At 48.3% G+C, this 27,024-nt stretch overlaps 9 protein-coding genes across 9 annotated transcripts; 5 read left to right on the top strand and 4 right to left on the bottom strand.

Moving 5' to 3' along the window:
* Positions 1 to 233: 233 nt before the first annotated feature.
* Positions 234 to 3,189, bottom strand: DFJ58DRAFT_865135 (uncharacterized protein; the record flags this gene model as incomplete). Its single annotated transcript, XM_041394149.1, has 12 exons — positions 2,855 to 3,189; positions 2,591 to 2,703; positions 2,417 to 2,523; positions 2,051 to 2,118; positions 1,801 to 1,992; positions 1,687 to 1,750; positions 1,517 to 1,635; positions 1,326 to 1,466; positions 1,210 to 1,273; positions 765 to 1,155; positions 529 to 618; positions 234 to 259 (listed from the first exon to the last, which is right to left on the bottom strand). Exons 1-12 carry the CDS (start codon positions 3,028 to 3,030, stop codon positions 234 to 236), a joined length of 1,551 nt encoding a protein of 516 aa, XP_041237023.1. The 5' UTR covers positions 3,031 to 3,189.
* Positions 3,190 to 3,369: 180 nt separating this feature from the next.
* On the bottom strand, positions 3,370 to 4,363 carry DFJ58DRAFT_818592 (uncharacterized protein). Its single transcript, XM_041391868.1, has 4 exons — positions 4,316 to 4,363; positions 4,236 to 4,283; positions 4,192 to 4,215; positions 3,370 to 4,135 (listed from the first exon to the last, which is right to left on the bottom strand). Exons 1-4 carry the CDS (start codon positions 4,337 to 4,339, stop codon positions 3,536 to 3,538), a joined length of 696 nt encoding a protein of 231 aa, XP_041237022.1. The 5' UTR covers positions 4,340 to 4,363; the 3' UTR covers positions 3,370 to 3,535.
* A 1,563-nt stretch (positions 4,364 to 5,926) lies between these two features.
* On the bottom strand, positions 5,927 to 6,919 carry DFJ58DRAFT_690957 (uncharacterized protein; the record flags this gene model as incomplete). The annotated part of the gene is given in 3 exon segments (XM_041383382.1): positions 5,927 to 6,022; positions 6,042 to 6,506; positions 6,561 to 6,919. Coding segments are annotated over 3 exon segments (765 nt in total), but the record flags the coding sequence as incomplete, so codon positions are not given.
* Positions 6,920 to 7,443: 524 nt separating this feature from the next.
* On the bottom strand, positions 7,444 to 8,978 carry DFJ58DRAFT_172290 (uncharacterized protein; the record flags this gene model as incomplete). Its single annotated transcript, XM_041379024.1, has 3 exons — positions 7,444 to 8,019; positions 8,071 to 8,741; positions 8,856 to 8,978. Coding segments are annotated over 3 exons (1,338 nt in total), but the record flags the coding sequence as incomplete, so codon positions are not given.
* A 1,003-nt stretch (positions 8,979 to 9,981) lies between these two features.
* On the top strand, positions 9,982 to 12,667 carry DFJ58DRAFT_172239 (uncharacterized protein). The gene is made up of 4 exons (XM_041379023.1): positions 9,982 to 10,247; positions 10,299 to 10,393; positions 10,448 to 11,356; positions 11,414 to 12,667. The coding sequence occupies exons 1-4, from the start codon at positions 10,172 to 10,174 to the stop codon at positions 12,623 to 12,625; spliced, it is 2,292 nt and encodes a 763-aa protein (XP_041237019.1). The 5' UTR covers positions 9,982 to 10,171; the 3' UTR covers positions 12,626 to 12,667.
* A 2,225-nt stretch (positions 12,668 to 14,892) lies between these two features.
* DFJ58DRAFT_710148 (uncharacterized protein) lies at positions 14,893 to 16,637 on the top strand. Its single transcript, XM_041383811.1, has 4 exons — positions 14,893 to 15,401; positions 15,456 to 15,626; positions 15,676 to 16,081; positions 16,132 to 16,637. Exons 1-4 carry the CDS (start codon positions 15,017 to 15,019, stop codon positions 16,622 to 16,624), a joined length of 1,455 nt encoding a protein of 484 aa, XP_041237018.1. The 5' UTR covers positions 14,893 to 15,016; the 3' UTR covers positions 16,625 to 16,637.
* A 478-nt stretch (positions 16,638 to 17,115) lies between these two features.
* On the top strand, positions 17,116 to 18,808 carry DFJ58DRAFT_818565 (aminotransferase). The gene is made up of 6 exons (XM_041391867.1): positions 17,116 to 17,341; positions 17,399 to 17,473; positions 17,529 to 17,765; positions 17,821 to 17,944; positions 17,996 to 18,295; positions 18,348 to 18,808. The coding sequence occupies exons 1-6, from the start codon at positions 17,258 to 17,260 to the stop codon at positions 18,713 to 18,715; spliced, it is 1,188 nt and encodes a 395-aa protein (XP_041237017.1). The 5' UTR covers positions 17,116 to 17,257; the 3' UTR covers positions 18,716 to 18,808.
* Positions 18,809 to 20,307: 1,499 nt separating this feature from the next.
* DFJ58DRAFT_710140 (uncharacterized protein) lies at positions 20,308 to 22,364 on the top strand (the record flags this gene model as incomplete). The annotated part of the gene is made up of 5 exons (XM_041383810.1): positions 20,308 to 20,390; positions 20,445 to 20,539; positions 20,597 to 20,979; positions 21,443 to 21,824; positions 21,902 to 22,364. Exons 3-5 carry the CDS (start codon positions 20,646 to 20,648, stop codon positions 22,362 to 22,364), a joined length of 1,179 nt encoding a protein of 392 aa, XP_041237016.1. The 5' UTR covers positions 20,308 to 20,390; positions 20,445 to 20,539; positions 20,597 to 20,645.
* A 1,079-nt stretch (positions 22,365 to 23,443) lies between these two features.
* DFJ58DRAFT_172150 (Alpha/Beta hydrolase protein) lies at positions 23,444 to 24,685 on the top strand. The gene is made up of 3 exons (XM_041379022.1): positions 23,444 to 23,844; positions 23,900 to 24,291; positions 24,353 to 24,685. Exons 1-3 carry the CDS (start codon positions 23,718 to 23,720, stop codon positions 24,581 to 24,583), a joined length of 750 nt encoding a protein of 249 aa, XP_041237015.1. The 5' UTR covers positions 23,444 to 23,717; the 3' UTR covers positions 24,584 to 24,685.
* Positions 24,686 to 27,024: the final 2,339 nt, after the last annotated feature.

Genomic DNA, 27,024 nt, shown 5'->3' with positions numbered 1-27,024 from the left:
CTCACAAAACCCAGAGGGTCTCTCATTCATTAGCAGGAAAGACACGACAGAATTATAAGAAGGAATACATCAATGCTGTTTTGTCTTTATGTCTGAGCAATAGCTGAATCATTATGGTGCTTTCAATGAGAGTTCTTCGCAAACATTACGGCAAGTCTGTCAACTCAAGGATCTCGAGACTGAGGTGACGAAGTTCCTCCGGAACGTCTGCCTTACTAAACAAAGGATCCAGGCTACGACAACGTTGTTGATCGACCTCCTTCACACGTGCATTTCCATGTTCAATTTCGGGATGTTAGTGATATATATCGCACAAGCACATGCCGCTTCGTTTCGCAGATGCAGAGGATGTTCTCGATCATGGGAATTGATAACGGTACTGTTGGCTAGCGCGAAGTTGTATTGTCGTGATGCTATGAAGACCAATCAATATATAGTACAATATCTGATCCCGGACGAATATCTTACAGATAAGCTTACATAGAGACATTTAAGATTCAAGAAAATGTTGCAGGCAGTCTGGTTTACCCGCCGCCACAGCCGCCTCCGCCCCCGCCCCACAACCGCCTCCACCTCCACAACCGCCTCCGCCTCCACAACCACCCCCCCCACCTCCGCCTCCAAAACATTCCCGCCTCCACAACCCCCGCCTCCACAGCACCACCACATCCCGTCCCACAACCACCAGCACCAATCGAGCAGCCGCCTGCCCCCTGTAAACCTGATATCAGCATCCCTCATTATCCAAACACAACGACACTCACCGCTGCACACCCCAAACCTCCATTCACCACCGCTCCAGCAGCAGCAACGCATCACCACGTAGTAATAGAACATCGGCACAGGATACAAAAATGCAATCCCATGATCAACATCCCCATCCCTCTTCACAGCCCTCCCGTTCCGCTCTGCACGCAGTCTCCGGATCTCTGCCTTGCGTGCACGGTTCTTCCGTTGACGCAGGCTTGCGGACATATTGTGCAGGGCAAACACGGCGTTGTGATCACTTGGGTGCGTAGCAGCACGTGCGTCAGATTTGGGAGGGAGTAAAAGCACGTTGCTGGTGGTTGAGAGGAGACGAGGCGTCGGAGCTTTGGCCGATTGTGTCTCCTGGCAGTGGACACCCGCAGTGCAGTAGGGTACGCGATAACGGTCCTATGATTTAGAGGAGTTTAATGGGAATATCGTATTCCAAGGGAAATAGCTTACGTTCCAAGCACGACAGGTAATGTCGAAGGAGGTCGCAAGTTGACCTTCTTCCACTTTGTCATCACTGAAAAATGCGTATTCATTATGCGTGTTCCGCATTGTATGACAACACATACTGATTAACATATCGTCCCACGAGCGAGAGGCAGTCATTTTGATACTGACTCGCCATGAGTTGATGGGTATGCCACCCGAGATCGATGTCGAGCGTGGGCACGAAGAACGAGGCAGGAGACTCTGCCATGATGTTCAAAAAGCTGCAGAGCAATGTTTTGTGCAGTCCGTAGAAAAAGAAGCAAGTACGCACGCGTGATACCGAGCTATGCAATGCTGCAGCGCCACTGTATCTACCTCGCTAGCAAAATATCCTGGCTCGGTCCACCCAAGGTTGACCATCTTCTTCACAAACGATGCTTGTCGGAGGACCTAGATTCGTACATCAGTCCTTGAATACAATTAACGTGAGGGTCTGCTTACAGCACCGACCAAATCGAGTGAAAACACCCTGTCGTCCGTGTAGGCACCCATGATCTTATTCAACCTGTCCCTCAATTGAGAAAATGTATTCATTGCAACAAAAATAAGACATACAATCTTGGCTTCAAATGCTTGTTCAGTACGGTACGCATGCGCGCAGCGTCATACTGGACGTTTATCAAGATCTGGCGCACGGGATCACTTGCCTCGTTATTCTGGAAAATGATATACGAGCTGAGGACGCGCTTCTTGATCGTGTCTCCGCGCCCAGTGTCGTAGATGTTACGTGGTGTATGTAGAGTTGCACTGTGTGTATAAGATTATATTAGATGTCGTTCAACATGGTCAGCAAAGCGACACCCACGCCAGATATGTATCAGGCGCTGTTGGTTCAACTATGTTTTTCGCAAACTTGTATAGCCCGAGAAGTTCCTTCGTAATTGTTGAGCACATTCACACTCGACACTAAAGTTGCTCTGGGCATATCCCTTCCCGTTCGGCTGCAAGAACGCTACAGCTGGTTTCAGAATGGATTCCCATGCCATGCAAGCACAAGGGACATACGCGAAAGAACCGTGCGATAACAGTATGGGCACTCGATAGATTGTGTGTGAGATCCGCAGCAGATGCAAATGGATCATACGGTAATTTGGTACGGCGCTCCCAAGCAGAGACACGTTCATGTTGTGGTGCGTCAGTGGTTAGTAGATCATGGTTGACCTAGCATAACGTTCAGCGAGCTCGGGACATCGTTCAAAGTGTTGTGGCGCACGAGGAGGTTAGGAAAGTAATCAGTGAAATGAGCGAGAGGTTTGAGCTTGGAGATCCGCGCGGTGTCTTCCGCATACCAGCTGCGGATGTGACCGAAAAACGTTAGATTCATTATTTATGAAGAATTAAAGACATGCTTGCCTCGGATTCAGGAGATAGGAGTGCCACACCATGGTGACATCAATGGGAGGCAGTCGTTGCTCTACTGTATCAGATTGCTTGATTGTCAAACACCACCTCTCGAACCTGCGCTCCACCAGTGCAGTGAGTTACCAGTGCAAGCGCACGCACAACGCAGGCGAGGCACGCACCGTTCAACGGCCAAATTGACGAACCATACCCAACGTTTCTCACTGTCCGACTCTAATCCTGCGATAAGGCTCTCGCTGGCAACGACCCCTGCTTAAGGTGGCTGAACGCTGCCAGAAGCTGAAGATGGGCCTTGAGCTGATCTGGGCGGACGAGGTGCTGCGTGTTGCATCGTCCGATGTTGAATGTCTCTGGAAGAGTATACTGCGGTGGTTCGGGCTCTGGCTGTGGAAGCGTAGTATACGGGGGGAGTTGCTCAGTCATGTTGGAGACTGCCGGTACTAGTTCCTGCCAGCAAGGTATATAGTTATATGCTTATCCGAGTGGGAAGAGCCTCGGGCGCGGCCAATTACAGAATGCAGTGACAATGAGCGCAAGTATTGGCTATGATATAGGAGTAAACGTTTTCCTAGGTTTGTTCCTGAATCAAGGAACAAACCTAGGAATCCTGATATAGCAACGACTGCATAATGCATTGTCGTCGCCAAGGTCACAGGCTGCCTAGGAGAGACTAGAACAATTTCAGGGGAACCAAACGAGGTTACTACTGCAAATTCAAGCTCAAGAGGGATCGATGTGAACGTCCATTATATGCGTCGAATTCGAGCAGAGTGATCCGATAACACTCGGATCAATCACCAGACGGTAGTATTGTATTGTATGAATAAGAAATGCTGGTATGCTTGGATGAAGTACTAGTACTAAATACTCGATAGCCTATCAGGCCTTCAGGATATTAATATATGAGCATGACGTTTGTTAAATTTAATCAAGCCCCTACATCATCCGCGTCAATCCTTTGAAGAAGATGCACCGCATCCTCCTTGCGCAGCTTGCAACGCTTCGTGAGCATCTGTAACATCTTTTGACGACTCCTCCCCAACCCCTTCGTCGGAACCAAAAACTCCCGCAGCTTCTTGCACATCCGCGCAAACCAACTGCTCACGTCCACCGAACATGGATCACGATCTCCAAGTTCCTTAAGCATATTTAGCACCTTCTTCCGGGATTCGAGGTATCTGGCTTGGTATGCGTTTTGGAAGCCCTTAATGGTTGTGATGCAGACATGCGTGACGGGGACAATGCCCGAATTTTCGATATGTGCCCTGTTCTTCGTCCACCAGTCGTCCATATTCTCCTCATTCTCAAGATTGGTGATGACCAGAGCGAGGGGCACTTGTTCCTGACATAGGAACTCGTAGAATAATCTGTAGTTCTGCTGCATAGTGTTCGACACTCTGCCAGCCTTCATGCAGAAAAGTAGGCCATGTACACCTCCTCGGTTCTTGAGCGAGACGATGAGCTCATGTGCCTTCACCAGGGCATCCAAATACCCCGCGTTATTCATAGTGGGGCTGTCCAAGCCCACCTAGATTGTTTTTGGATTAGAATACCCACACGCTGGGAATCATTGCGTCCACTTACTGTATCAAATAGATTTACATTAAGCTGGGAATCCGAAAAGTGACCGGATACTCGGTTGATTCGAGTGTGCATGATTGAGCGCCGGACGAGGACTCGGCAAGTTGGTCCCAGCAATGAGATTTACCAACGAGCTCTTGCCGACGCCCATCTCGCCAAAGATAATGAAGTTTGGTGGTCCCGTTTGAGAGGACATTGCGGAAGCTGGAGGGGAGTGACTGGCACTGCTGGGTGCGCGCACAGTGGCGCGAAACAGTATCCAGGTGGGAGCAAAGACGGGAGGCGTGGAGCGAGAGCTCCAGGGTATATACAAAATGTTGAATGCTCATTGTTAGGATGACACACCTCTGTCACCCTGTCAGGTATGCTACTATTTGACGCCCTAGATCAGTTCATGCATGAAGGCTGCGCGTTAGAAGAGAACCATCGGATTTACCCGCTGAAGAAGGTCCCCCATGACCAAGGGCGGCATCGTCCAACAGAATTATTGCATCCATATACACGCAGTATTCATGAGGCTTTCATTTCCAACATCTAAATCCGATAGTACTAGATTAGCATCGCGTCACGCAGTGATTTCATGAAAAGCCACCTGGGTCCTGCCAGTGGAGGCAGTTGATCGTCTCAAACACGAATGACACGAAACGACAAAGAGCGCAGAACAAATCTACGCTTCTCCACTGCACTATCGATGTCGTCGGCGACTCCGAAGATAGCGCCAATAGAGCAGTGAACTAGTAGAGGCCAAGTTCCAACTATCGTATCGTTGAGTCGGTGGCTGAACATACACGTGACTGACATAGCAGACAGAACGCCTTGCCGCGGCATGTTTCTCACCTGCCCTCCTATCACTGCCCTCCGGCTACTGCCAGCAGAATGTGTGGCACTCCGTTTCTCTCGCCCTTATATTCCTGCCACAAGCGCGGACGGTTAGCAATCTGCTGCTGGTTTATCAGAGCTGTTTATAGTCGCGCACGGTGCATGTTCATTTCTTCTCATTCAACTCAATGCAGTCGGACGCTTCCCAAGTAATTTCTCAAAGACGGGCGCACTTGCTACTGCTATGTAGCCCTGCAGCACCATGCTGTTCAAATGAGCATTTATCGTGAGGTTCTCGAGGGTCTAATCAGTACTTTTGAACTTATTTGTGCAAGCATGGTGGAACCCTGACCTCGTCACGGTGGCTAGACAAGCAGTCATTGGCTGCCACATTATTAAAAAAGGGACGTTAACGACACTGATTAAGGAAGACTACGAGCGCCATGGCACAGATCGGAGTCCCTGACAGCGCTTGCAATATCGCAGCAGCAGTATTATGAATTGGTGCTCCCTGCCACGATCATGCGGGGCTGTTCTTCAGGACGCCGAAAGGTATGACACGTCAGGATTTAAAGCTGACCAAATTGCACATCCAAACGTGTTGCGAACAAACAGAAGAGGGTTATCGATCGACGTTGCACACAGCTTCACAGCTTCAAGGGTCCAACATAGGAGGCAGCTCTCAGGAGAGACCGGTGTGGGCGTAGTAAGCCAGGCCGCCAGTATACCATATGGTTCGGAATTTTTGACCACAGTGCAAACATTTGTGAGCAGAGTGGATCGATTGCGAGACGGGGGTATATGTATGACAGCATGCTAGATAATTGGATATACTACTAAGTATTGGGTAGTCTATGAGTATCATGTTCAATAAAATACAAGAGCCTTAGTCAAGTCACTAGTTCTCCTCGCCGTCGGATTCAATCCTTTGAAGAAGCTGCACTGCATCTTGCTTGGGCAGCTTGCAACGCTTCGTGAGCGTCTGTAACATCTTTTCACGACTCTTCCCTAGCGCCTTGCCTGGAATGAAAAACTGCCGCAGCCCTCTTGCACATCCGCGCAAACCAGTTAATATCCACCAAGCACGCATCTCCCCTTCCAAGCGTAGTCAACATATCACATACTTTCTTCCTGGATTCCGAGTATTTTTCTTCGTATACGTTTTTGAGGCCCTTGATGGTAGTGATGCAGACCTGCGTAACGGGAGCTATTCCATACTCTTTAATAACATCCTGGTTTTCCATCCACCAGTCATCCATGTTCTCTACGTTCTCGAGGTTGGTGATGACCAGAGCAAGGGGCACCTTCTCCTGGCACAGGAACTCGTGGAACAACCTGTAGTTCTGCTGCGTAGATTCCAATATTCTGTTGCCGCCCTTGATGCAGAACAGCAAGCCGTGTACACCTCCTTGGTTCTGGAGGGAGGCGATGAGTTTATGCGCCTTCACTAGCGCATCTAGATAACTCTTGTCATTCATTGTGGTGTTATTCAACCCCACCTGTATGGGTCTCGACTTAAAATATCGGCACGTTGGAACAATTCACGTACTCACTGTATCAAATAATTTGACATTAAGCTGGGGTTCAGATAATGCGATTGTATACCTCGGTTGATTCGAGGAGTGCAGGATTTTAAAACCGGCAGAGGACTTGGCGAGTGTCTTCCCAGCAACGAGATTTATCAACGAGCTCTTCCCGACGCCCATCTCACCGAAGACAATGAAGTTTAGTGGAGCTGTGCTGGGCGCGTGCGCCATGGATGTAAAAGAGTACCGGGGATGCAGGAAGGGAGGTTGAATTTAGAACGACATTGTTCTAGGTGATTGTAGGCTATAAATTGTGCTCTTGTTGTCAGACCTTTGCGCGCTAGAACAACCCTACAGTAATCACTTGAGATGATGCATGCAGCGATATGTTCGGGCGTTAGTTACTCACTAGTTCATTCGAAGATGGTACTTAATCGGGTTTACCCGGCAAACATCTCCCGCGGACCAGATATCGAAGATGACGGTTGGCCAAGTGGCTCCCAGCAGACCCATTTATCCATGGGTATACCATTTGTTGTTGCAAATGAAAGCCTCATTTTAAGAAGTCTCGGTGCCAAGATTACTTGCAGTGAGGCTTTCATTTACAAACTGGCATTTGCCTGGAGATTCGATATCCGTTTAGCATTTGTATACAGCGACGATCTTATACAGTTTAACACACTTTATCAGGGTTGACTCAACAAGTACGGCGGTCTGCCAATGCGACTGTGACAGATGCATGAGGCGGCATGGCTTTGTCATCATGTGTGATTGGTATGTGACGATCAGCGCAAGAAACTGAACTTGACATCAGATTGGAGAGGACAGGGGCAGTTAGTTAGCTAGCAAATATTGGTTAACAGCGGGCACTAGGCCACGTATGAAACTCGAGCGTTGATAAGAAACTACGGAGTTTAGTGTCGTCTTTGAAATTGAGCATCGCTAAGGTGTTGCAAACAATCCTAGTAAGTATAGATTGCTACAAATAAGGAAAGAGATATATCCAAGATACTGCTTGTAGGCGTCAGAAAGAAGCGATCGCAAATCAATAACCATGTGTGTCAGTAAGACTATACGTGCAACGAAATATATCACTGGTAAAATGAAGAACAAGAACAATCCTACACCGCCGCCGTTTCGGCGACGCCGATAGAGACGAGCAGCATGCACGGGACAACAAACAAAGGTAAGCCAGTGATGATGAGCGTACTCACCTTGCTCTAGGTGTGTAGGGAAGAGGGAAAACCATGCGAAAAATTGCAGTCCACCGAAAATGACCATCACTACAAGTCCGACAAGACTTATTATCTTGGTGTCTCGTTTACAATTGAAGGCGTTGGTAATCGGCAAAAATGTGGGAACCCGAAGAGGCTCGTAATAAAGTTTCAGGTCATCTTTATGGTCGACGAGGCCGCCCAGCATGCCAAAAAATGGTCCGAAAACGCGGTAAATCGGTGTATCCCATTCGTCGGAATCACCTCTTTCTCTAACTCAATTCGTTAGTGAGAAGCGGCGAATTTGACGTTGTTCAACCTACTTGATGTTACAGGGTTCCTGTACCTCGTCCTTGAAATACACACGATGAGGACGCTGCACATTAAGGGGTTTCTTCCACCAGAAACAGCAGGTGATGATATTCAGCACGGCGAACGCCAGCGTGCCAACTTCAAGTTGCGTAATTACCAAGTGTTTGATGTAGCGGGTGACATATTGAGTAAGAAACCAGGTGATCTGTAGGACAAGGACTGCCTTGGAGACCACGTCCCTTTTACTCTTGTCTTTAATCTCATCCCCAGTTATCTCTACAGCTTGGTTTTGATCGACTCTCCCAGAAAGTATGAAGTCGAAAAGTTCGTCGGGCAGGGTGTGATGAGGTTGACCGTTGTAATAGAGTATAAACCCGCCCATCATGGCAAAGAACCCATGGGTCCTACTCCACCGGAAACTCCCTGTAACGCTAAGTGGTAATCCCGGTTCACGAATCGACTCACCCTTGAATAATTCATCATTGAATTTATTTACAAACTTGCCCGCGTGGAAGATTTGCCGCATGGCCCATAAGATCACTAACTTTGGAGCAACCAAAGCGGCGAGTATGATTCCGGCACGTGGCGAATGACATGAAATGTTCAGATGGATCGAAGTCCATGTGCAGGCGAAAAGGGTGAGGATACAACTTGAGATAATGCTATACAGCGTGCGATACCACTGCAAGTCGCGATGTCGTCCAGTGATAAGACACCAGCATTGGCGGGAATGAGCAGAGGTGAACATGAAGTACATTAGCAGGAACATCGAGGTTTGGAATCTGGATGGACGCACTACAAACCGAGTACCTCGCACGAGCAACACTCTTACTACCGTGACGAACCGTTGTATTAATGAACCTTCAAATGCGAGTACACGTCGAAAAAACGTTGGTGCCAGTATATAATTAAAAGACCGACTGAGTCACCACGCTGCATTTTGGCGTGCTTCCGAGACAACACAGCATCTCGGACACAGTGAAACCTCGAAATTTTTAACAGGACGACTTGCCTACAACCTGGACCGTTCTCGAACAGGTTCAAATTTCATTCATCTTGATGACATCGAAGAGAGAACACGCTAAAAAAAACAATGAATCAAGTTCACTGCAAATTTACCAGAAGCTCACAACCCTGCTGGATTTCTGGTTCCGCATTCTCCCGGAATCAAATGGCAGTCACTGTAGGAAGGACAGAGTCCATAAGAATTCTAAATAGGGGCCGGCCTCCAGGATTATCGCAGGTTTCCTGCCCAACCAACCACATGCAGGCATGGTCGATCGTCACCAGCACGGTGCTCCTCCCTGAGATGTGGCGCTGCTATCTCGGATAAGTTCCGATTCTCCAAGCGCTCACTAACGCGATTTGTGGAGCCTGAGGTGGTAAGTCCACTTGAAGCTCGAGCTGTGATCCTGAAGTAACTCAATCAATGATCGATATCGAGAGAAACGGAACATTGTGGGTCACTTCGAAGTTCGAACACGTTACATAATTGGTATTAATTAAATCAGAACCGCCTCCTTGCCTCGAACACATTCACTTTCGCTTGAGCGTCTCTCCAACATACAGGCAATGCAATAGTATACAGGTCATGTCGGAACTTTCACATTTGAACATGCGCATGAAAATGCTCACAGAGAATCCTAGCTGGCATGTCGCCGTGATTCATACTAAAGCTGCATCCTCTTGCAGCCGCTTTCCTCCAAATCCTCCACTATCACTGAGCCTATCAAGCAGCTTAATACGCCGGCCTTATATAAGTTCTATACATGCTGGGCGGACATGTTTTAGTACTGGAAGGTATCATACCTCTCATAATTATCCTTCTATCTCACATTTCTCATATTCCCACGTGCATGCAGTGATTACTGGCCAAAACCTTGCCGTTCCATCTAATCGCACACCAGCGGGCCATTATGTCCTTGTCTCCACCTCCTATGGTCAGTGGAACACTGCCATCAAGGCTGCAATGGCCGACTGCAGTGTTTCTTGGAATGAGACCCTCACCATCCGTGGAAGCCCACTGATGTTTCCCATGTGGCTTCTACCCTTCTTTTCCAGCTCCTCCAAAGAATCCGCCTCGAAATTCGCGCCTCATTTGAGTGTGGCCAAATGCTTGGTCGAGGCGAGCTTGTGGGTACAGTTGAGACGACTTTAGAACAATTGCTTGCGCACGACGGACAGTCCGGTGAGTTCTTACTTCTCACAATGTCGTTGTTCCCTGACAGCGGTTTCGAAGTATCATTCCTGGCTGTTGATAATCAGCGTATATCTCTTAAATTGAAGGCACGGCGTAAAAAAGTACCATACTACGATGCAGACGGTACCATGCAGGTATTTCATCAATTCAACGACTTACGGTCAATGCTAATATAATTAAATTTCAAGTGTAAAATCGGTCTTGAAACTGATGCAGCACGCGATGCATACACCCTCTTTTGGAGGAGCAACCTTCGCGAGCACTTCCATAGCGCCATTGAGGGTTTTCAGGCAGTGCTTGACCAATGTCCCCATGGTCATGCACATCGCGCTGCAGCGCTTTCCAACCTTGCTCATGCCATTTTATGTGGTTTCGCCAAGACTATTGAAAGCGATATTGACCGAGCAATTCACCTTTTCCGATCCGCACTCACGCTCCGTCCCCGAGGACATATCGAACATCCGTTATCCATCCTCGACCTTTGCCATGCTCTCTGCAAGCGTCATGCCCATAAAAGGGACCATTCCGATCTCCGTGAGGCCGCAGATCTTTACCGCTCCATTCTACCGCTTTGTGTCGAGGGCAGCCATCTCCATCAAGTAGTATTCGATACCAACGGCATACCATATGTCATCGAGCAGTGCAACACACTTCCTAGTGATCCTTCGGACGAGAGTATATCGCTTCGGCGAATTGTGCTTGAACTTTGTCCGCCACGGCACCCACGTGCATACTCACTAAACAAGCTTGCTGGAGACCTCTATGCACGGTTTGAACGAGACGGCAATAAAGACCATTTCTATGAGGCTGTTCATCTGTCACGTGAAGCACTGGCAGTATGTCGTGCTGATGATGATCAACTTAGTATTCTCCCCGGCGTTTTATCGGACACTCTCGGGCACCGTTTCAATCACCACGGCGATCCTTCTGACCTTTACGAAAGAATAGCACTTGACATCCACCTAGAGGCACTCGACTTGCGCTCGTCTGCTTCGAGTCAACGCGGCATAACGGCCCCCGAACAAGGACAACAATCTTCGCCGTCACCACTGCCATCTCCTCCCCCACCCCTACTGCCACAGGCATCAATGAGCAAAGTACGTGGCCTACTTCTTGAATCACATAACCCCAAGGCTTACTGATAAATGTAGCAGATTCGGCCGCTAGAAAGAAATATTGTCATCTTCGGTGACAGTGGCTCAGGGAAAAGTTCAGTCATCAATGCGATCGCGCAAACGCAGCTAGCGAAGACATCTAGCAGTGCAACTGGATGCACGTTCGCCTATCAACGCCATAGAGTCGAAATTTCTGGCCAGACGTTTGTCCTATTCGACACTGCGGGTCTCAATGAGGGCACTGCAGGCACGGTGCCGGCGGCAAAGGCGGACGAAAACTTGAAGAGCTTGCTGCATGAGCTCATGAGCCCTAGATCGGATGGGATCGGCCTTCTGGTATACTGCGTGCGTAGCACGAGAGCCCGTCGCGCTCTTATTCGGAACTACAACCTTTTTTACTCTGCTATCTGCCGAAAGAAGGTCCCGATTGTCGTCGTCGTCACAGGGTTGGAGAACGAGCCGGACATGGAGAGCTGGTGGGGTGCCAATGAGAAGGAATTCAAGAGTCGCGGCATGCATTTCGAAGACCATGCATGCGTCACAACGCTTCAAAAACACTCGGGCATCTCAGATGTCTTCACCCGTCGTATCGAAGAGTCTTCTGAAACTCTACGCAACCTTGTCGTCAAGAATTGCTCGGATTGGGTGGTTGACGACAGCTGGTTCAAACAGTCTTTTGCTGCTGTGCGAAACATGATCAGCGATAGTGGGAATAGCGAAAGGTCTCTGCCCTCCGCTCTCATCATCTGCGACCCATCTCGAAACGAAGAAGTCGAGATCGCACACTGCATCCGTGGTACCTTGAAGCCTTACTTTGTGCGCATCGGCGGGGACAATTATCAGGTTCACCGTGTTCCTGCACTGGACTCTTCATCTTCAAATGCCGAGAGAAGGCCTGAAGGGGATCTTCTCATATACTACGCTCGCGCTGACGAGCTTTCTGCAGCTCGTCAGAAGTTCTACGCGTTTTGTACAGCATACCGCGGGAACGTGGTGCCGGTCGTCGTCGTAGTCAAAGGACTGGACGATCGCCAAGCTGCCCATCAGTGGGTCGAGAAACATATCATGTATGATGGCGCCGGACGTCTATTTTCGACATTTGCTCCAGCTGAAGAACTCGGATACGATTCTTTGAAGCAACAGGCGGAACAAGAATTGCAAGATCTCATTCGACAGGCCTGTCTGATTCGCAGTGAGAGGAAAGTTAGAGGGAAGCAGAAAAGACTTGCGCGTACTAGAAACCGACTGTGAGTGACAAGTTATTGCGAAGGGGACATTTAATAATTATTCTATGGCATTAATAAGGCGTGGAAAGTCAGATGTTCTAGCATCGCTCTAGTATTTACTCGCGAGGACTGTTGAGATATACATATCAGTACGCGTCGGAACGCAACGCCTACTATAGTCACACGTTCGTTAATCTTTTTTCCTTCAGTCGTTATTCCTGAGGTATGTTTGCACATTCGTTATATTTATCTAGCTACTCGCTATACCTAGTTCTGACTCTTGCCATTAGACATGATACCATGAATTTAGGTGCATATGTTTACAGCTTTGAAACGCACTAGTGTGCGCTTATCTCTGTGTCTGAGTCCGCTCTTTGCAATATGCTTAGTGAGATGGATCAGCGACGAGACAATATTAAATATATGGATTGATATTGCTTCTTGAATTTCAGTCATGAAGCTCCCACACAGCATTCTCAAAGTGAGTCATCTGCACTTTGTTTTTTCTTCAATAGTCATATCCCTGTGGTGCAGGATATGCGGGAACTCGGACTCTTTCGGGGTGATCCAAAAAGTAGTCGAAGGCTTGTTTCTCAGAGCAATCGTAATTCTGATTCGTGTCCTTTCAAACCACCTATCCCCCCTGCCGTTCACATTCATCCCTAGATTTACAACACAGCTTTTTTACGTTCATGAGTTAGCTACATATGGACGAGGAACTCCACACTACAGCTGCAGCCTGATGAGGTACTCAAGCTGACACGTAAGTGGACCATTGGTGCGGAGATCGTTCTTCAATTTTTGACTCGGTTTCCCAACTCGCCGCCCACAAACATCCCCCGCAGCGCCAGAATACTGGGGAGGGCATTTCTCTTGCGTTAGCTAGATATGTTATGTCAATCGGTGATATTCAGGCAAGGCCCAAGGGCATCCTGGCGTTGGAAATCGAAGATGTGAATTTTCTCTCCAGGACTGCTAAGAAGTCTTAGTCGTGATCGGCTGAAAATTCTCGTCACTGAACCAACGGCCCAGTTTAACGTTAGTTGGCCGAAGAGAGGGTAAAGCAAATTATGTCATTGGACACGCGTTAGGCCTGGGTCATCACTGTTAACTGTTTTCGGACAGCACAAGCCTCAAGGTACTTATCGTGGAGGCTATTAGAACAGACGCTCACACGTACATGCACACGTTTTGTTGGGCCTTATCAATCCTGTTCTTGAGGCGCCAGTAAGCCTTCGATGCCGTGGTGATCGACTTGAGGGTGCCGATGAGTGAATAAAAGACATTGCATTAACACGGTTCGGTTCGGTTACGCAGATTACCCTGGATGTATCAAAGGATGTCAGTTATTCATCGAACCAGGTCGAACCCCAGTCCGGGTGTATGATTTGACCCTGACAACCGTTCGCCTAAGCCTACAATCAGCACGATAACCCATAGCTTATTCGCGATGGTCACACATACCTTCGTTGTGTGAGAGATTTCGCTTGTAAACCCTGTCGCAGGTGTACAGCAAATGCGCCGCAGTCTCAAAACAATCGGGTATCTAGTCGACCTATGAATATGGGGTCCCAGCTTTGGAATTTTGATCTGATCTAGGAAGTTGACAAGTGAGTTGCACTGCGGCTGAATTATGTGTGAGTTATGATACGAACCGTTCACATTAGTCTTCTAATGCACAGGGTAACCTCAACCGTTTCAAGTGGGATGCAATTTGTGATTGTCCGAGTGAAAGCAACAAGGATATTCAATCCCACTAAGCTTCGAAGGGCGTTATTGCAATATTCATCCTGGTGCATGAAGTCTGGCTGTGCTCTAAGCAGATTAAAAGCTCACCAAGTGGAATTAGTATAGTGGCAGATAGAAGCCTGCGATTGGAATAGTAATGAAACATTGGTTTTCAAGTTAGAACGTCGAAGGCATGTACTAACGTGAATCATTGCCAGCCTTTGAAATCTCTTTCGCATGCTGCAAGCGCCGGCAGTGCAAGCTTGGGAGGGTGCTAGCACTATATGTGGTTCATTACCAATGGACTCGGCCCCGGAGTCGTACATATCCGAGTTGTTATAAGAAGAGCTGTCACTGTCAGCCAGGACTGCTGCGAACCAGAGGCAGTTCGAATAGAGAATCGTAAGATGTCCATCGACAACCACACCGGGCTTGACGTGTGTCGTAATTAGTACAATGTTATTGGAGGCCCCAGCCAGCTGCCGTCACGCGTCACAGACCGGCTGCAGTTTGGTTCACTTGAGCTCAGTCCGATGAAGAGATACTTCCGAGTCCCGGATCTGCTTGCCATGCTGCAAACATCAGGCAAGCCAGGGCCTCATTAATGTTGTACCTTCTGAGATACAAATAGTGGACAGGACAACATGCTAGATGATACGTGTACGATACACCCAAGTAACATCCAATAATGCCCTTACTAGTACTTTTTTGCATCTTCTTCTACCTCGTTGGAGTCATCCAAGCTGCACCAACAATAAATACAACGTTAACAAGTACTACTACCACCGACAGTTTTAAAGACCCATCATTCACGACCAGAACCCTATGGTCCATCATCTCTAGCTCCGTCCTCACTCTATTTGCATGCATATACAGTGCCATTCACCCTAACATTCCGAGTCCTAAGGACAGTCCCAATTGCATCATACGGCGGCGACTTGGCATCATGATAATGGCACTAATCGCTCCTGAACTGATCGTCACATGGGCTATGCGTCAGCGGATCTGTGCTCGCCGTGTTACAAGACAGTTCAAGAAATTGGGGTATCCCAGGATTGGTCCGGAGTCGGAAGGTGAGTTGTGCTTTTGGAAACTCTGCTCTTACAACTCACTATACACGTCCTTAGAAAAGCAGTCTGTTGAAGCGCCTAAGCAACGTGAAATTTGCTTCCTTCGCCTCCTTGTAACGCTTGATGAAGGTGTATCACATGTACCTGTGTTTCTTTGGCATTTCCCTGGTGCTCTCGCGAGTTGGGTCAAAAGGTCGGTTAAGGCTCATTTCTCAGAGCATTCTGAAGGTAAGTCCAATTCGTCCTCACCCAAATGCTGACTGATGTGCATCCTTAGATGATTCTTGGACTCAGACGCACAGCTCCTTTGTGCTGATGGGCGGTTTCATGCTTTATGTGGATGGGAAACCGTACCTTACACTACAGCCCGATGACATTCTCAAACTGATACGCAAAAAGTGTATAGACGCTCCCACCCTAACGGCGAACCAGATCCAGGACAAGAGCAAAGGCAATGCGATATCGAAAGGACTGATCATGCTTCAGGTGGCCTGGTTTGTTATGCAGCTCATTACCCGTGCCATCTATCACCTCGAAACCACCCAGCTCGAAGCAGGGACACTCGCTTTTGCGGTTCTCAATTTCCTCACCTATGCTGTGTGGTGGAACAAGCCTCTCAATGTCCGATGTCCACATCCAGTGTACTGGAAGTCGACCGAGTTGAGGCCAGAGGATCACATTTAGTATGTATGCGCCTTAACAATTATACTGCTGCTGATTGTGTCTGCCTTAGTGTTGAAGGAGACAAACTCGCTTGGCTTGGGATCTTAGCTCCAGTATTCCGTCCAATTGCAGGACAGATAGGCTCGCATCCCATTCATACGTCTCGACAGCTCCGAGTTCCAACATTTGATGGCAGCATCAAACTCGAAGATGGGGAAAAGACGGTTCTTCAGCTCGCTGCATTGCTTATGGCAACCATATTTGGCTGCATCCATTGTATGGCTTGGTTTTTTGCCTTCCCCACATACCAGGAGCAGATGCTATGGCGCATGAGTGCTGTTGCTATAACTTTCACACCCCTGCTTTGTTTTCTTGTGAATCTCACAGGAAATTTAGTCCAGAGGGTCGTAGTACTTGTATGTAGCCTGATGCTTTTGGTATCTGTCATGTTGTACATCACAGCTCGTGCCATCCTCTTGGTACTTATGTTCACCACTTTACGCAATCTTCCTCCTGACGTGTACAAGGCAGTGTCGTGGATCAGTTTAGTACCGCACTTATAATTCTTGATCATGGATGATGGTACTTCAATTATGCACTTCATACTTTTGTAATGATATTCGGATGCGGCACCCTTGTGGTCGACGATACCTAGCCTCTAGGTACATGACACGAACCGAACAAACTCGGCCCAAGTCTTGCTTGAACTTGCTCATCACCGTGGACCGCAGCAAAATAGGGCTGTTTGGGACGCTCAGGCTAATGAAACGGACGACTGGTGAGCAAGTAGCAGCAGTCCCAATCGACAGAGAGACAGTTGCTTTTGGACGCGACCTATCGTGTAGCGTCCGTCTCTATTATCGGGAGATCAATGCTCTGCAGAAGGAAATCGCGGTTCAGGGCGTGGCTTGTTAAGGTCGCATAACCCTAACCCTAGGTACAGTTATATGACCTTTTTGGGAATCCGGCAGCTGTAGTGGGCAGTATCAGGGGTCTTGCGTTGGCTCGCCCATGGTCTATGGACGATTCCATTTGGAAGTATGGCGATCCGATCCGATCATACACTTCAAACTTCTTCGAAGGCCTAGGTGACCTTGATCGAGTCATCCTTGTCAGATATTTTCCCAGTCATAGCGCAACTTATAAAAACATGGATTGAACTGATAACGCGTATTTTCTCTTTGATCACAATAGCCATGGGTGATAAAGATAGCATCACTTCTCTAGCAGCAGGCCAAACGGGTGACTCTGCCAACCCGAGAAGCCTTGCTGCACTCGATGTGAGTGTGCCGCCTGCTGAACGTAGTCATGTATAACGCCAACGCTGTTTGCGGCAGGCATCCAAGCTCAACATCACGCTTGCAACGACATTGAAGCCTTTGCAACCCATCGAGACATTACGTTTCGGCCAGGTGAGCAACACCTCTGACAACCATATCCATGTCAGTCTAACGATAATGATACCAGTCATTCTCGGACCACATGATCGTTGCAACTTATGACCCTGAAATAGGGTGGTCCGCGCCAGAGGTCAAGCCCCATGGACCCATTACACTTGATCCTGCATGCTCGTGCTTCCAGTATGGCGGAAATGTCTTCGAGGGTATGAAGGCTTATCTTGGGCCTGACGGGAAGGCACGCTTGTTCCGCCCAGATATGAACATGCGCCGAATGGAGAAGTCTTGTGCACGTCTCGCTCTTCCCGTGAGTACAATGACGATCTTGCAGGTAGTGACTCTGACTTCGTTAACCCATGCAGCCTATCGACGGAGATGTGGTTCTGGAACTGGTAAAGTGTCTGGTGAATCTTGAAAGGCGCTGGATACCCAAAGAATCTGGATATAGTTTGTATATGCGTCCTACTGTCATCGCAACCCGCCCAGGTTCGTGGAATGAGTCAACGGTATACGAGTATTCACCTGATTGCAACGTAGGTTTGGGAGTGATAGCGTCCGACCATGCCATGCTTTACATTCTTGCATCGCCAACTGGGCCATACTATGAAGTGTTGAAACCTGTTTCTCTCCTTGCGGTCAGTGAAAATGTGCGCGCGTGGCCGGGTGGAACTGGAGGGCACAAAGTCGCTGGCAACTACTCACCTGGCTTCCTACCCCAACGCGCTGCTGCAGAGAAAGGCTACGAACAAATCCTTTGGCTGTTTGGTGATGACAGAAGAATCACAGAGGCTGGAGCGATGAACTTCTTCGTTGTAGTCAAGAGGGATGATGGGGACGGTGAGTTTCAATTGGACAAAATTAGATATATAAATGAACTCATCCGTTGAAGGCGTCGATCTCATCACCGCACCTCTGGACGGCACTATTCTACCTGGAGTCACTAGAGCATCATGCCTTGCCCTCGCAAGCGATCCGGAATTCCAGAAAGAAAGCTCATTGCGCTTACACCCACAAGAAGTAGTGTATACCATGAGTGACCTCGCGAAATGGTCGTCCGAGGGCAAATTGCTGGAGGCGTTAGTCATAGGCACAGCGGTCATTGTTGGACCTTGCAATAGAATTGGGTACGAGGGTAAGGACATCGTAATTCCGACTGGGGCTGAGATGGGCCCAGTTGGCACGGCACTCCGGAAAAAGATTCTTGATATCCAGGAGGGTAGAACAGAGTGGAAAGGATGGAGTGTCGTCTGCTCTTAGTACCATGTTACAGTACTAGAAACAGTATACTGGCGCATTTTGGCCGCCATCGTTAAAACTGAAAGTGGAATTGAAATTCCCTTGCACAAACTCTCTACTGCAATACTGACCATCATAAACGAAATATCTTGCATAGTCTGCCAGGGTGCCGTTCGCTTCTCGTCCTCGCAGCAGTCAAGACAACCCTTTCCGGCACCAGTAACGATAGAACCATCAAGGGCCGCTCAACCTGCGAGTTCTGCAAACTATGACAAGAAAGTCATTAATTTCAAGCCGCATATATGGTGTCACTTTCGAAAGTGGCGTCGAAAAAAACTCCGAAAGAGGACAACTGGTAGCACTGCTTCAAGAGAGATGCGACTCCATCAAAGGTCAGCAACGGAGCAATGAGTCAGGCATTATGGTCACCCAAGTAGAGTGCCTTCAGGGCCTGGACAAGTCAGAGCCAACTCGCTGAGAAAGGTATCATCCATATGCGTTGTGCATGAATGCCCTAGGTCCAAGTGATCGAGTCCCTTGAACGATAGGAGCGGATCCAACATGCGAGAGTCGAGGACGATCGATTCGTTGCTAGCATCCTCCCTTGATGTCGTTCCCGTGAGAAGCGGCAACCGTGTAAGTTTCTCGGGATGTACCATTTCGAGTACGTGAAGACGTCATCATAGAGCGAGTAGTGGAGGTGCAAACATTCAATCGAGAACTTTTTGTATGAATACTCGCAAGGATAAGGGTGTGAGAGCTACAATCTCTGTCATGGCAAACACGTGGGATATCTGCGAGCTCTGATGAAGTAGAGATTCGAGAAACGTAAGGATTGAAGCGTTTGCAAAGAGGCAGCGTGCGCCCAAGGCCGTTCGTTCTCAGGACTAGCCTCCGACACTTGAAGCTTGAAGTTTCTTCCAGCCCACAACTGTTTCGCTGATTGCTCGCATCGACGAATGCATCTGCGCCAACTTGAAAGTAGTGCTGCCGCGAAGTGAACTGAACTGAAACGAAGTGTGAGTTCGGTCCCACTTCGTTTGTCGAAGTCAAACGAACTGAACTAAAAGAAAGTCGGCTATGAAACCAGCCAATCAGGTGTCCGTGTGATATACACAGCAGATATGAAGTGGCTATGTGCGCCAAGCTTAAATCTACGCTAAGATGCTATCGTCTGTCGAACGAGATCCTGATATCAGCTCCTCCATAGCCCTTTGTGTCACAGGTCCAGAAATGGCATAGTCTTCCTCCTTTGCGATCAAGTCGTATAGCGCTTCTACTTCATCTTGGCGTGCGATTAGACAAATCGGGTTGCTGCATCGCCTCATTTACGAAAATGTTTGATCGAAGTGTAACAAACCAGGTTGTAACGAACTGCCTCATTTTCGAAGTGAGTTCAAACTGAGTTCAGTCTACCAGCAACACTACTTGAAAGCATATCGAAAAGGACATGACGGGTGAAGGCGTGAGTGACAGTGCGAGATTCGATTGATCCACCGGCAACATCCCTGCGGGTCCGAGGACACAGCCTGGGGTGACCCGGTCCGTAATGTTACTATACTTAGATAGAGGCAATGAGCATCCCCGTAGTACACCTGCTAATCTGTATCGGTGTTGCCCTCTGATTGTACTTACAGTATGGCCAGCTGGCTAATCATCGAATCTTGCATTCAATCCGATCTCACCGCAGCGTTACGTATGTTTTTCACTCTCACTCACGCCTGTCGCACGAACTTGGTTACCTCCCTAGGCGCATGTCATAAGTAGCGCCATCTACGGACTGACAAAGTCAAGTATATTGCTATTTATACGCGATCACTGCGAAGGCATCAGGCAAGCCTACGCGTAAATATTGTCATATGTCGTACACTGTACTGCCTTGAGTTAACGCCCGCCCTGCAGGTAACATACAAATACAGATCAGGATGCATACACACCAAAGTGCCATCCAATGTCGTGTTTCAAGTCAGTACCTCTCTGCCTCTTTCTCTACTTCGTTGGGGTAATCCAAGCTGCACCTATTATGACTACTACTACTACTACTATTACTACTACTAATGACAGTGTTGAAGCCCCATCATTCACGACCAGAACCATATGGACCATCATCGCCAGCTCCGTTTTCACTCTATTTGCGTGCATATACAGTGCCATTCACCCTAATATTCCAAGTCCTAAGGACAGCCCCCTTCTTATTCTATGGCGACGACTTGGCATCATGATAGTGGCACTAATCGCTCCTGAACTCATCGTCACATGGGCTATGCGCCAGTGGTTCAGTGCTCGTCAGGTTACAAGACAGTTCAAGAAATCCGGGTATCCCAGTGTTCGTCCCGAGCAGGAGCAGTCTGATGGTGAGTCTTGCTTTCGGAAACTCTGCCACTCACAACTCACTACACAAGTCCTCAGATTGGTCTATCGAAGCACCCTCAGAGCAACACGCTGAAGATGAACTCGACATTCTATCAAAGAACCACCAATCATTTCCTCATGGCTCACTTGCTTCTCAAAATAATCATAGCACACTGCTTCTCATAGCGCATCCCGAAGGTGAATCATCATCTGTGCTCGTGTTTCTTCGCAAGTTCATACTAGTATCCTAGTGCCCACTTCAAAACATGAGGGAACTCGTACTCTTACGAAGCAATTCAGAAAGTTGTGTAAGGTTTATGTTTCAGAACAATCTGAAGGTAAGCACGATCCGTTTCTCTCAAACATACTTTATATTTGGCTCACGTACATCGTTAGATTATACGTGGACTCAAGAACACAGCTTCTTTGTGCTGATGGGTGGTTTCATGCTTTATGTGGACGGGAAGCCCTATCACACACTACAGCCTGACGAGCTCCTCAAGCTAATACGTGCCGGGTGTATCGACGCCCCTACTCTAACAGTAAAGCAGATCCACGACAAGAGCAAAGGCAATGCAATTTCGAAAGGATTGACCATCCTTCAAGTGGTCTGGTTTGTTGTGCAGCTCATCACCCGCGCCATCTATCACCTCGAAACCACCCAGCTCGAAGTGGGAACACTCGCTTTTGCGGTTCTAAATTTCCTCACTTATGCTGTGTGGTGGAATAAGCCTCTCGGTGTGCAATGTCCACATCCGGTGTACTGGAAATCGACCGAGTCAAAGCCTGAGGATCACGACATTGGGTATGTATGCGCCTCAACAATTATACCACTGCTGATTCTGTCTGCCTTAGTGTCCCTGAAAATGACCAAGTCGCTGAACGGGGAATCCTATTTCCAGTCTGCCGCTCAATTGAAGAACTGATAGGCTCACCTCAGGCTCTCACTCCCCTATCTCGAAAGCTCCGAGTTCCAACATTTGATGGAAGTATCGAAATCGAGGCTTCAAACCTTTTGGTTCTTCTACTTGTTGGATTCCTTATGGTAACAATATTTGGCGGCATTCATTGTATGGCTTGGTTTTTTACCTTCCCCACATACGAGGAACAGGTCCTATGGCGCATGAGTGCCGCTGCTATAACTCTCACACCCTTGTTTGGTTTCCTCACTTTATTGCTCTCCGGCTTCCCGGTATATGCCGTGTTGTACGCCGCAGGACGTGCCATCCTCTTGGTACTTATGTTCACTACTTTACGCAATCTTCCTCCTGACGCATACAAGGCGGTGTCGTGGACTAGTTTAGTGCCGCACTTATAATTCTCGATCATGGTACTTATGATATACTACATAATTTTTTAATGATATTCTGATTCGGCATTCTTGTGGTCGACGATGGGGCTAGGCACAAGTTGTTTCGCGACCGCTATGAAGTTAACGACGCGATCACATGACCTGCACGTGTCGCGTGACGCCAACCGAACAAACTGCACAAGTCTTGCTCATCAGTCAGCGAAATAAGGCTGTTTGGTACGCTGCGGCTACTAATGAAGCGGAATGACTGATGAACAGGTAGCAGCATTCCAAATCGACGAGGAGACAGTTACCGTCAAGTTTGGGCGCGACCCGGCGTGCAGTGTTCATCTCTATTATAGTATTACCCCGAGATCAGTGCTCTGCATGTGGAAATTGCGTTTCTGGAAAGACAGGTGCGTGGCTTATTTGCCTATAACACCTGCATAAACTGACACCTTGAGAAATAAACTATCTGCGTTGGCAGGCTTTCAATCCTCGTCTTTGGCGAAGCAGGCCTCACCATCGACGGCTGTGGATGAAGTAAAGACCAGACTCCGGAGGACACGAGTGAATAAGAATGAGACGATGGTGAGTTGTTCGCTGAGATTATCAGTTCTTATACCTCCCATGTGAATAGAAGACGGCACGATATGTTTATCAGTGCTGACGACTTCAAATAACGCAATTTGATGTCACGGTGAATGTGCAAACTTAGTGTGCAGGCAGCGATAGGACATGCTATTGTAGTGGAAGGATCCGCAACATCCATGACTGCAGGTGAGGGTCATCGCTTGTATTTCACGAGAAGTGTTCGCTGTTATCACAGTCATTTCAAAGTCTCACCGAACTGTGGCTATTCATCCACTTTCTTGACCCAACAGTAGATGGCGTAGCTATCCGTTTTCGCGGCATGCTGTGAGAAGGTAGGGAGGAGATGTAAAATGGTTTGTAGCGCTGACATAGAAGCCGGGCTGGTCCGGGCTGTCCCTCTGGCATACTCCATGTGAAGCGGACTTCTGATCCTATTTCGAGAGTAGTGAGATCAAATTCTCCTTCATAGTTGACCCCAGTGGTTCTCGATTTAAGCAGTCTGACACGTCATATCGCTGCAACTGGTTTGCCGTCAGCTGCGGGGCGCTTTCCTTTTGTGAAGGGGTCATTCGTGGCATCCCTTAACAATGGGATAAGCCCTTGCCTCAGTGTCATATGGCCATTCCGGTCAGTATGTGCTGTACGCCCTTTAAACGCACACTTTCTACTACATGCTACTTCGCTTTCTAACTCCTCCCTCGATCTTGGAAGTCAGACTTGAATTCCGAACTTCCTTACTCATACTGGCTCCGCTAGCGGAGTTCTGATCATCCAGGCCATATTAGCATGTATGCGTCAAATTCGGCGTCTCAGTGGGGTTCTCCCACTGCCCCCAGGAAAGCTCTGCTCATTCATGCGTTGGCTACGGACTCGAGTACATGGGAGGGCATCGCTCAGCTATTAGTAGCAGAAGGTCAGGTTTTGTGATACTATCGCGATCATGCTCTGTTCTTAACAGGCTTTCACAGGATTCTTTGTCGTGGCTCCGAATCTCCTTGGGCATGCATGGAGACGGGGCACAGACTTCCGCATGTCCACCCTTGCAGAGGACCTCCGACCATACTTCATCAACGACACGTCCTACGACGTGGTTGTAGGTTCTTCTCTTGGAGGCACGGTGGCCCTTTCGCTCTTGCCATTCTTGCCCAAAACGAAACAAGTCACTGTCATACTCCTCGATCCCCCCCTCGAGTGGGAGACGACAGCCGAAATGGAGAGAAGTCAGGTTCTGGAAACAATTGCGAATGTCAAAAACATGCAGGAGGTGGCTGATGAGTTTGGTTGGTCACGACGTGACTGCGTGTTAGCCGCACTAAGCGTTTCAAAGTGCGACCGCACCACTATCGACGGAATCTTCTCGGTAATATTGCAATTATGGACATGGCGAATGTTGCTGACACTTCTGCCGTTGTTGTGAACAGCATAACAGGCCGTGGTCTTTCAGTGGGCTGCTCGAAAACATCCCCCCTCATGTGAAGGTCACTGTGCTGGCAGGAGATCCGGAGGCTGGTGCTATTTGTCTTCCAGAGCACGTCCCTCGTGACATTGAGAGACTGAATGTCAGAGTTCTTCCGGGCGTCGGCCACATCATTCAAATGGAGCGTCCAGATGCTATCATGGACGCAATCCAACTACCGAGAGCGAAGCTTTGAGCCGTGCGAAGGAGAGGCAGCGTTTCATGGTTTACTTTGTGTCTACGACTTCCTGTTGGAACCTAGTCTCTGTTCGTACATGGGGTGTCGTAAAGCATACAGTAGTCCAACTATGCCAAGATATCAGTCTCAAGTTTGAAAGAAAAGTACCACAATCCCTTGCCACTGCTGCAGCTCAACTTCATTCAGCTTGTGGGTGCATGTCAATCATATGGTACATCGCAGCTCGTCACCGTCCTCTTGGTACTTAGTATGTTCACTACTTTACGCAATCTTCCTCCTGACGCATACAAGGCGGTGTGGTGGACTAGTTTAGCGCCGCACTTATGATTCTCGATCATGGTACTTATGACACGCCACATACTTTTTAATGATATTTTGGCATTCTTGTGGTCAACTATGGAGCTAGGTATATCTACAAGTTGTTTCGAAATTCGCAGCCACTATGAAGTTAACGACGCGATCACGTGACCTATACACATAGTATGATGCGAACCGAACAAACTCTGCCCAAGTCTTGTTTGTCACGAATCTCACGATCCACCATAGACGGCAGTGAAGTAGGGCTGTTTGGTGCACTGCAGCTGGTGAAACGGATGACTGATGAGCAGGTAGCGGCATTCCCCATCGACGAGGAGACAGTCACCTTTGGACGCGACCCGAGTCACCCGACGTAGTTTTGCAGCCCTATACAGGCACGCGACTCACGGTGTCCGTCTCAGCAAGTAGGTCGCCGATACCTATCCCACCAGACACGTAATCCACACGTTCTGCACACCATACGACCGGAACATGGTGCTAGTCATTGTTATATTCACAACACCGAGGTCCGAATAGGAAAGCTACTCATATTTCTCGATTGTGAGGACTCGGATTGAAGAGGTATTCATCATCTATGGTGTTGATCATGACATAATACTAATGAGCCGCGCGGGTTTAGCAATAATTGAGAGCGTTTGTTCTTGAAGTCACCTGAGCCTGTCGGATGGACTTGATACACATCCAATGATCGACTTGGGATCAGGACGATTTGATATTAGGAATCTGATAGTGAGCAGCTTATTCTGAACGTCGGTATACAACGTCTAACGCTCTTCAAGGCATCTAGTAATGCTATGCGCATAATGCTCGAGTACCTGGTTCAAGTGATCCAAACCGTATTTCATACAGAGTCGACTAGTACTATGGATGAACGTTCCCAACACGCGTCATACACAAACCACCGAACCACGTTGGCCACCATCTCTGGCTGCACTCTGACACTCTTTGTGTGCTTGTACAGTGCCATTTACCCCAATGTTCCGAGTCCAAGGACAGCTCGGTTCTTGTTTTATGGCGGCGACTTGGAAGCATGGTAACTGCACTCATTGTTCCTGAGCTGATCGTCACATGGGCTATACTCCAGTGATCCAGCGCTCACCATGTGACAAGCCAGTACCATGATTCAGGCTATTTCAATGTTCAACGTCACCAGGAGCTGTCTGAAAGTGAGTCGTGCTCTCTAGTATGTTCGTGCGCTCAGTATGTACTTTCCTAGCTTGACGAGCATGCCAGAACACCCGTATCGAAGTTCCTGTAGAAGGTGATTTTTTTTTACTTCGCTAGTTCATACTCCAGTAGGAGGATATACGGGAACTCGGACTCTTGTGGGGCGATGGTTGAAGGTTTCTTTTTAAAGCAATCTGAAGGTAAGTCTCACTCGTGCCTTTTCAAATCGTTTGCATCCGTAGATTGTAGTTGGACTCAAACATACAGCTTCTTTGCGCTCATGGGTAGTTTCATACTTAATGTGAACGGGGAACTCCACCACAGCCTCGTGAGGTACTCGAGCTGATGGTGCATTGATACCCTAATGACTGTGACTTCGCTAGCGCTTCTGAAGACGATTGGTAATACCTGTGGGAATCATTGTTGCTATTCATTGCCCATGAGTATCCCCCACAACGCCAATTTCGATGGAAGTACACAGCAAAATACTGGGGAAGGTATTTTGCTTGAACTTGCTCATCGTCAGCGAAATAAGGCTGTTTGGTATGCTGCGGCTAATGAAGTGGACGACTGATGAGCAACTAGCAACATTCCCGATCGACGGGGAGATAGGTACCTTCAAGTTTAGGCGCGACCCGACGTGCAGTGTTCATCTCTATTACCCCAAGATCAGTGCCCTGTATGGTGGACGATAGGTTACGGTTCGATTTTGCCGATTTGCCGCGACATATTTGAAAGTCCGCGCGATGTTTATTCTAGTATTACAAGCATACCTAGGTATACATGCAAATTTGTGTCACACTCTCAATGCATTACCTTACTTTCAGACCGCTGCTGTCCGAGATTCGAGTAGCATGTTACCCTGGCCTGATGATAGGTGATAACAAGGAGCAGCAGCTATATCTGATCTTTCTCTGGGCTATACTAATACTAGTAGTGATGCCGCAGAGGCG

This window comes from Suillus subalutaceus (assembly GCF_016647625.1).
Source record: "Suillus subalutaceus strain FC151 chromosome Unknown DFJ58scaffold_196, whole genome shotgun sequence".
Lineage (NCBI taxonomy): Eukaryota > Fungi > Basidiomycota > Agaricomycetes > Boletales > Suillaceae > Suillus > Suillus subalutaceus.
Note: the sequence above shows the minus strand (reverse complement) of the source record. Positions and strands in the feature narration are given on the sequence as shown.